The 9,948-nt window shown below is 51.8% G+C and overlaps 1 protein-coding gene across 1 annotated transcript; it reads left to right on the top strand.

Moving 5' to 3' along the window:
- The first annotated feature begins 1,502 nt into the window (after positions 1–1,502).
- On the top strand, positions 1,503–2,612 carry SPZ1 (spermatogenic leucine zipper 1). The gene has a single exon (XM_040985859.1). The coding sequence runs from the start codon at positions 1,503–1,505 to the stop codon at positions 2,610–2,612; it is 1,110 nt and encodes a 369-aa protein (XP_040841793.1).
- Positions 2,613–9,948: the final 7,336 nt, after the last annotated feature.

Below are 9,948 nucleotides of genomic sequence, written 5' to 3' on the forward strand. Positions count from 1 at the left end.
ACCCCTCACTGACTGGCTAGCCGACACCCCCTCACTGACTGGCTAGCCGACACCCCCTCACTGACTGGCTAGCCGACACCCCCTCACTGACTGGCTAGCAGACACCCCCTCACTGACTGGCTAGCCGACACCCCCTCACTGACTGGCTAGCCGACACCCCCTCACTGACTGGCTAGCCGACACCCCCTCACTGACTGGCTAGCAGACACCCCCTCACTGACTGGCTAGCCGACACCCCCTCACTGACTGGCTAGCCGACACCCCCTCACTGACTGGCTAGCCGACACCCCCTCACTGACTGGCTAGCCGACACCCCCTCACTGACTGGCTAGCAGACACCCCCTCACTGACTGGCTAGCAGACACCCCCTCACTGACTGGCTAGCCGACACCCCCTCACTGACTGGCTAGCCGACACCCCGTCACTGACTGGCTAGCTGACACCCCCTCACTGACTGGCTAGCCGACACAGCTTAAGGGGAGTTTTGTCTCTGCATCTCTGTGTCAGCTTCCTCTGCTCCAAGGCATCAGCGGGAAGCAGGGCAGCCTGGCACCCGGGCTGGCACTCCACCATGGCACGTTAACCTTACAGACGGCGACATCACGTGTCGTGCCACAACAGCAGTCCCGCATTTGCAGCTTTTTGATGATGCTGGGTGCAAATATAATAACATGATCAACTTTGTCTTTATTAAAATTAAAAAAAAGACTTATCTGAGAGGCTGAACTATAGTCTTCCACCTGCTGGTTCGCTTCCCAGACGCCCAGGCCAGAAGGCAGCCAGGAGCCAGGAGTTTCTTCCGGATCTCCTACATGGGTGCCAGGCCTGCTGTCCCTGCACATTAGCAGGGAGCTGGATTCCTGGTGGAGCACCTGAAACCTACACCAGCATCCACACAGGGCAGCACAGCCATATTCGAATCCAGGCACTTCAGTGTGGCATGCAAATACCCCCAAGCAGTGTCTTAGCTACGGCACAAACAGCTGCCTCTTCTCTCTACTTTCTGGAAACCTTTAGTCTGCAGGCGAGTCGGTCCAAATACCCAGAGAGGGCTTTTTCCCTCTGCCGCTCGGGGCACCTGCCTCCCTTCTCACAGTGCCAGAGGGCCGAGGTGAGGGGCAGTGGGGGTGGAGTCAGGCAGCCCCACTGCAGGCTCAGCAAGGAGCCCCTCCTGCAGGGGCAGTTCACAGCCCAGGCTGTTGCCCGACTTGCTGACTTCCACTGTGACACAAGGAGGCAGAAGCCTCGGCTAGGCCACAATGGCTGTGACAGAACAATGACTCAGTTGCTAGGATCAGGGAATAAAGAGCAGAATGCCAGTGGGGGCAGACGGAGGTCCAGCCCTTGGCCTCCTAGCTCCCCCACCTCCCCCACCCCAACCGCCCAAGATGCCACCCGCCACCTAGACACACCTCTCCAAGTCCAGGCCCTGACTCAGGCCTCCGCCTGTGCCCCACATCCTGCCTGGCAGGGTCCCTGGCATCCTGCTCTCTTCCACCCCCATGGCCTGCAGGGATGGCTCCGCTCAGGTGCCCTCCCCCTCCCTGGCCCGTCAAGCCACCCCTGGTCCCGAGCCGGCGCCTCTGCACGCCCCAGTCACCGTGGCCCTTATTGAGATCGGCTCCGTTCCCGGGCTGGCCTGCAGCCCGTACGCTTCCCGGACCCATAGGGGCCGCCAAGTAACAGACCCACAAGTCCTGCACAAGTTTGAAGCGCTCTTGAAGGAAATCAAAGATGTTCTTCAGGACATGATGGGTCCCGAAGGCCACGTGGCTGACGCCCAGGAGACGAGTATCTCCAAGGACGTGTCAGAACTCAAGGAAAGGATCCGAGGACTCGACAAGATGAATAAATTGCTGCTCAAAAACTTGGTTGTCGCTTTGCACCCAGAGAAGGACCATGTGGCAAAGCAGCGGCGGACGCTGGTAGAGCCCCAGGTCGCGGTGGACACAGCACAGGTTCCTGGACCGGCGGCACCGCAGGTGGAAGAAGCAGGGCCCGCGGGGGAGATGCCAGGCCACACGGAGCAGGGGGGCAACCGTCCACTTCCCGCTCCCGAGGAGGCCGCCACGCTCCGGCGCAGCATGGAGCAGCTGCTGCGGGAGGCTGAGCACTGGAGCCAGCAGCAGACCGAGCTCAGCCAGCTCATCAGGTCCTGTCAGGTGGCTCAGAAGGACCTCAGGGATGCGGTGGAGAACGACGGGGGCGACGCGCAGAGCCAGGCCGGCAAGCTGGTGGCCGCCACGTGGGAGCTGGAGCAGCAGGTGGACAAGCTGACCCGCGACACCCGCTCGCTGCACCTCGTGGCAGCCCTGCTGGAGAATGAGTGCGGCATCTTGGAGCGGAGGCTGGAGCTCCTGCGAGAGCCCCACCTGCCCCCGAGCCGGGCCCTGCCCCACAGGCCCCTTCTCATCACCTTGCACCGGGCGGCGCAGAGCAGCGGGTCGTCGGAGGCCGAGAGGCTGCCGGCTTCCAGGCCCTTTCAGCGAAAGGCCCGGTCCTACCGGAGCCTGGACGTGTGTCTCAGTAAGAAGGCCCGCAACAACCGCTTCAACAGCCGCATCGCCAGGGCTCTGATGGGAAGGAAGCCAACGCCCAGCAACTCCAGGTAGGACACCCCCAGGCACCACGTGCTCCATCGGACCTCAGGCCTGTCAGCGTGGCACCTGGAGTGGACGTGCTGGCTCGACCAGCAGAGAGGTGTGCAGCAAGGACACCCCTGCGTGGCTGGGCAGTCAGCTTTCACCTGGACCCTCTGCTCAGGTTTCGTGGCTGCAGGATGGAAATCCCATCACCTGTGATCCGAACAGGAAAGCCTGCAGGCCCAGTTAAGTGAAGAGCTAAATAAAACCAGGCTGCAAAAGAGAAAAAAAAATTTTTTTTCTTTGAATATTTTCTGAGGGGGAGGGGAATTCTGGCCAGGGGAGGGGACAGAGAGATCCCCTTCCCCCTGCCAGGATGTCTGAGAGTTACACTGGGCCAAAACCGAGGGCCAGGAGCTCCATCTAAGTCCCCCACATGGGTGCAGGGCCTCAAACTTTGGGCCATCTGCTGCTGCTTTTCTCAACCATTAGCAGGGGGGTCGGAAGTGGAACAGCCGGGTCTCAAACCGGTGCCCACAGGGGATGTCCGTATCACAGGCAGCGGCTTTACCTGCAGCACCACACCAACTCAAAAAAAGGCTCTTTCTTAATATGTGTTTCCTTTTCCAGCACTCACTGAAGTGTGAAATGTAGGGGAGTGAAACATTGACAGGAAGCAGTGCTGTGGCAAGATGGACGGAGACCCAGCCCACAGCGCCAGCGTCTGGGAGGGAGGGGAGCTGCCCGACTTCAGATCCCGCCTGCTGCTGCGGTGCCTGCCAACACAGTGGAGGCTGGCCCCACCTGGAACAGGCTGCTGGCTCTGGACCAGCCCGGCCCTGGCCACTACAGACATTCGGGGGGTGACGCTGCACCCACATCCCTACAGGAGTCTCTGAGCCGGCCCCTGTTGCCTCCCAGGGGCTGCATTAACAGCAAACTTGAATTAGGATCCACACCCTCCTGGGTGGGTCCTCCTTGGAACCCAGGAATTTTTATTTTTCTCATGCTTCCGATGAGTCATTCAAAACAGAACTCCTTGCAACCTCACTTTGCCTTGAGATAAGCTTCAATGGATAATTAACTTGTAGTAATCAGTGCAAGCCTTCGGGTTCCTTAGAAGAGCAGGCCAGCCATGAAGTCTGTCCTTGTGTCTCAGAAATGTGTGAGGCTGGTGGACTGTGAGGGTTTCCTTCCTTTTCCCTTAGTGGGGGGCTACTTATAAGATGCTGAAGTTTTACTCAGCAATGTATTGTAACCGGTCCTTTTTCTTTTAACATATATGTACATATTTTTAGACATTTATTATAGTTTTTATTTAAAAGGCAGAGCTACAGAGAGAGAATCTTCCATCCATTGGTTCACTCCTCAAATGACCGCATGGTTGGAGCTAAGCTGATCCAAAGCCAGGAGCCAGGAGCTTCTCCCAGATTTCTCACATGGGTTCAGAGGCTCAAGGACTTGAGCCATCCTCCACTGCGTTCTCAGGCCGCTAGCAGAGAGGCAGATGGGAAGTGGAGCAGCCGGACACTAAGCAGCACCCATATGGGATGCCCGCACTGCAGAAGGAGACTTAGCTTACAACCTCACAGCACCGGTCACAATACAGATTTTTCAAGTGTAGTTCTGGGATGTGTTGCTCAGCAGCCACGCCTGATAGAGACCCATCAAAGTGGTCCCAGGACTTGAGGGTTCTGATTGCCAACAGTGAATGCCAAGCATGTGGAATGGTGATTTGTCATGGAAAAATCCACAAAGCACAAACGCACCTAAATAGAGAAGCAAGTGCCAAGTGTGGAGTTAGGCCAACTTCTTTCTGATTATTGAGGACGAATGCCAGAGCTCAAGGAGGAGGCTAGGCTGTGGCCTCGGTGTGCTTGCTCATGGGCCGGGAGTTCCCATCAACTTCTCCAGCCTCCTGCCAGTTGGGTCTCTGCTTCCCCTCCCAGTATGGATGGGTATTTGTCTTTCTCTCTCTCTCAATAAACCAGTTTTTCTTAAAGAAGAGAACTGCATAGAGCAGACCTAAACTGAACTTATGGCTTGGAATCCAGGCCTGGCGTATCTGGCCTGTTTAACTGAATCCCCAGGAGATTCCAAGTTGCGTGAGAGAGAAACGAAGCTGACTGTGATAAACCTGTGAGTCTGCACGGGTCTGTGATGGAACGCTATGAGTGTAATGCCGGCTGAGGTCATAGCTATAGAGGCTGATATTGTGAGCATAGCTAGTGAAGCTGCCACCTGCTACACCAGCATCCCGTATGGGTGCTAGTCCCAGCTGCTCCACTTCCTATGCAGCTCCCTGCTAAAGCACTGGGAAAGCAGCGGAAGCTGGCCCACAGGCTTCCACCCCCACACTAACATGGGAGACCCAGAAGAGGCTCCTGGCTTAGCCTGACCTGGCTCTGGCTGTTGCCATCACCTGCGGAGTGAGCCAGCAGGTGGAAGAGCTCTCTGTCTGTCCCTCTGTCTCTCTGTAACTCTACTTTTCACATAATAAAAAACAAATTTAAAAGAGATGATTTCTATAAAACAATTCATCTACGTAAAACTTTTACCATTTCACTTTCCACCATCTTCTTGCAAATTTATTAGGAACAATTTTCACAAAAGTTTTCATTTGAACTGCCAGTATTTAAAAACCAGCTGACTGCAAACAGGTTTCTGATGTCTCTAAAAATCAACAGAAGTGGCAACTCCAGGGCCCCACCTGGCAACTGGCCCCCAAGTATCAGAAGGTCCTTTCCATGGGGTCCATTGGGTCCATGGGGTCCATGGTTTCCGAGCTGGCACCTTCCTTACACTGGGCCCGTAAGACCTAATGCTGTCTACGGACAAGGCTGACCTCGTGGACGCACAGCTGGGTGGTCCTCCCGGGCCAGCTGGGCAGCACCTTGGTTGAGTGTTCTGTCACTGCCTTGCCATTCTCTAATGGCTCTGAGGGCTCTCACGTTGGTGTTTTGCAGGAGGCCCCTAGGAACATGGAGCTTGTCACGTCAACAGGCTTGCGTTTACAAGCTTTGCCCTCAACTTACTGCTTTTTTCTTTATCAAAATTTCCTCGCTCACGTAGTGATGTGACACTCTCATTTAATTCTTATTCTGATCTCCAGGGGTGGTTGCAGATGTTGTGAGACCTGGAGACCATGACACTTAAAAGGTCTTCTTTAGAAACCATAGAAAACTACAAAAAGAATTTGGATTCAACATAAATATTTATTTAAAAGAGGAAAAGCTGGCGAACGTTTCCAAGCTGTACACTCATGTGAACGTGTGCCAGGATGCCAGGACTGCGATTTCATTAGTTTGGGGCGACGTGGCCCCCAGCGGAGGGAGAGTCCGTCGTCCCGGGTCAGTCGGATGCACATGCTTCATTGGGGACATCTGCCACAGGGAAAGCAAGGACCTGGGAGAGAGACCTGTGGGCAGGCTTGGAAGGCTGAAAAGCAGGATGCTCTGCCAACACGTGCCCGCCCTGCCTGGTAGAGACCACAGTTACGTATGTTTGAACTTGGTAGAACACCTGCTGCACCTCCTGTCTGTCTAGCCTGACTTCCGTGTGCCTTGACCGTGGCCTTGCCGCTGAGGTGGCTCCCCTTTGGGCATCCCTCCCACTTCGGGAATGCTTGCTGCTTTCCCAGCCCAAGACCAGACTGGAAGCCCCAAAGATGCCAAAAGACCTTCCCTCGTGATGACAGCTGCTCATCTTTCTCTTTTCCTCTTCAAAGTCACTATTTTCTACTCACCCCATAATTATGACATCTTGTTTGCTTGGCTTCTTGAAGCTTTTGAGGCTCTCCCCATGACTTCAGTCACTTCATCTGCGCAGCCGTCCTGGGAGGTCTGTATCGTTATCCCTGTCTGGCAGGTGACTAAGTCAGGACACAGAATGACTCATTGCATCCACCCCTGCTTATCCCCACAAGGGTTTAAAATTGCTATTTGCGCTCACATAATTATGTGTATGCTGTAAAGACACATAGATGTATACAGACACCACTGCAAACATATATTCATATGTATGAATATATATATTTTAACATTCTCAATGAAAGAGATTGTTTTCAGTTTCAAATCCTCAATTATAAGCGGAAAGTTTGTCTGAGAAACAATAGATACTGCTTTATTTTATTGATTGACAGCTGAAGGAATAAAAGCCTAAATATTATAAATGTAAATTATAATTTTCTTTTAATATGGCCTACTGAGAAGCTCACATATTTTAAAAACTCTGGGGGCCCACTGCAGTAGCCTAGTGGCTAAAGTCCTTGCCTTGCATGCACCAGGATCCCATATGGGTACTGACTTGTGTCCCAGCTGTTCCACTTCCCATCCAGCTTCCTGCTTGTGACCTGGGAAAGCAATGGAGGGTAGCTCAAATCCTGTGGATCCTGAACCCTTGTGAGGGAGCCAGAATAGTGTCCTGGCTACTGCTTTCAGAGTTGCTTGCTCTGGCTGTATGGCCATTGAGGAGTGAATCAGCAGAAGGAAGAGCTTTCTGTCTCCCCTTCTCTCTGTAAATCTGCCTTTCCGATAAAAATAAATAAATCTTTATAAATAAATAGTGGGGACCTTAGAGGAGGGCACGTGGCATATAAACACCCACGGAACAGCTGCCTTGGGTCCTGTCTCTCGCTGGCTGCTGTTGCACGCTCTGCCACGCAGCAGTGAGGGTTCAGGTACTGTGAATCCTGGCGCCAAGCGGGGGCAGACTGCGCTCCCAGCTCCTTAGTTTGGCCTGGGCCAGCCCTGACTGCTGTGGGTACTGAGGGTGCCAACTTGTACATGGGGGCACACTGTCTTCCCTCATCTCTGACACCAAATCTAACAATAAAGAAAGGAAAAGCCAGTGGCTGGAGATAATGGAATCTGTAAGTATGCTCCCTTAAGAATTCACATAACTAGTTACTGAGCAGAAGCAACTAACATATGAAATATATTTCATTTCCCTTTCCTTTTTATGCATTCTAATTTCCTTTTTATGTATTCTAATTAGCTTTGCAGCATTTAGGCATAACAGGTCTTTAAACTTCAGCTTAAAAACTATCCCAGTTTACATCTTGGCAGAATTGCATAAAAAATACTTTACTTTATAGCTCTTTTTCCTGTCAAAATGACGGATATTATAGCACCTAGAATTTATATAGAATATTAAGTACAATTAGTCACTTCTGAGTCATATTTATTATTCTGATGTTAAATATTCTGCAATGCAATTTTAATTCTGTGCCAGATTTACAGGAAATTGGATAATAATCTTTTGTAATATTGTGGGAATATAGTTATATTTAGCATTATAATTATATACATTATATATTGTTGGCAGAAGTTTCTTAGATTGCATTTGGGCATTGCAGTAATTCCTGCAAACTACTTATTTTATCGTTGTGCTGAGCAGATATTTAATTGTATTAATAAGAACTGAAAGCTTAACTCCCCTCAAAATATGCCACATTAAAATCCTCCAGGGAATTATGGAAAATAAACCCAACTAGAAACTGAACGTTCAAACTCTCCTGCAAATCGTCACGAGTTTCAGCAGCTACGGTAAAGGCATGTCAAGGGCGACAGCACAAGCATATTCTAAGGCGTATAATAAACACACATTCACCGTGCCCATCAGCAGGGGAAGGCAGGACTACACAGACACTAGTGGAAGGTGATGGGCTGACTCCTCGGGAAATGAAGGCCAGCTGAGACATCCTCACGCCGTGGTCAAGTTCCTGCCAGGGAAGTAGAATGGCCCGGTGTATTTCTCTGCTCATATATTCTGGCTTCTGCAGAGCACAGGAGGGAGGGGCAAGAACGGAAGCAGAGGTCAGCTCAGAGGTACCGCGGAGAGCCAGAGAGGTGGCTTGGGGTAGCGGGGGCAGCTGCGAGGGAGGAAAGAAGTGCAGAGAACCAGCAGTGGGTGGAGGTGCGGCAGGAGCAAGGGGAGCAATGGTGATGACTCCTGTTCCCGAAGACATGGAGGAGCTCAACAAGAGGACATAATTAAGCCTTGCACTTGTTCAATTGGAGATGTGTTCAGGATATTCAAGTAGGAATAGCATTCAAGCATTGCTGTAATGCTTTAATTCTGAAGTTCAACCATCATTTACAGACCATGTGCTATCTGGTCCGCTCCACAGATGAGCTGGCAGGGCTGGGCCAGGCTGAAGCCGGAGACAGGAACTCAGGCTGCATTTTCCATGTGACTGGCAGGAACCCGGCTGCTTCCATCGCCTGCTGCCCTCTGCGGTACCGATCAGCAGGAATCCAGTCGGGAGCCACAGCCAGCTCTCCAATCCAGGCACTCCACTGGGATAAAACACCTGTCCTAAAGGTATAATCTTTGAACTCTGTCTATCCCTGTAAGCCATTGCAGCTTCTTGGCTGAAAGCCTGCTTGAGTCTACTCAGGAAACAGTCTTTTTAAATTGAGATTAAAAAGTGGCCCAAGTGTAGTGTGGTGTAGTGGTTTAAGGTGCTACCTGAGACCCAAGCATCACATACAGGAGCACTGGTTTGGGTCCTGGCTGCTGTTTCTGACCCATCTCCCTGCTCATGTGCCTGGGAAGGCAGCTAAGGACGGCCCACGAGCTTGGGCCCTGCCACCCTCGTGGGAGACCTGAAGGAGATCCTGCCTCCTCTTTTCATTTTGATCTGTTCCTGGCTGTTGCAGCCATTTGGGGACAAAATGAGCAAATGGGAGATTTCTCTTTCTCTGTTTTTCCCTCTTCCTCTTTCTCTCCTTCCCCTGCCTCATCTCGCTTGGTCTTTCTACCTGCCTTTCAAATGCATTTGGAAAGGGGTAGTCTGTGCTGACTTCAGAGAACAAGTTCCTGGGCATTTTAACCACTTTTATCTGGATGTTAAGAAAAATAAGTGGCTAGCCTACGATTCCTGTTTCGGCATCTCCTGAGGCCCTCAGACCGATCAAAACTAAATGAACGCATGCAAGGGCATCGAGCCAAGTCCAGCTTGCAATTGAAACGTCAAGCAAGCCTTGAAATGAAAACAGATTATACTTGTGGAAGACAATTCAATCTAGGAAAAATAATGGTGTTCACTTAAGGCCAGAGATCCTGTCCAGGATGATGTTAGGAAGGAAATGAGCAGGGAAATGGCCATAGTAGAAAAATGCCTCACGACGGAACACACGGCACAGTCCCACGTTAACCCGGCTGCCGTGGAGGTCACTCTTCAATCACATCGCGCATTCTTGCAGAGTCTTAATTCAGGACAAAGAGCGAAGGGAACCACGACTCTTCGCTCAGCTCAACTCTCCACAGGTGGACAAATGGACAGAGATTTGCTTAGTCAATACACTCCGAGGCACGAAAGTTTCATGGTCCACAGGATTCTGAGTTTTTTAAACATGAGGAT

The sequence above is a fragment of the Ochotona curzoniae genome, unplaced genomic scaffold (genome assembly GCF_017591425.1).
Source record: "Ochotona curzoniae isolate NIBS_2020 unplaced genomic scaffold, NIBS_Ocur_1.0 contig_4501, whole genome shotgun sequence".
NCBI classification, from domain to species: domain Eukaryota; kingdom Metazoa; phylum Chordata; class Mammalia; order Lagomorpha; family Ochotonidae; genus Ochotona; species Ochotona curzoniae.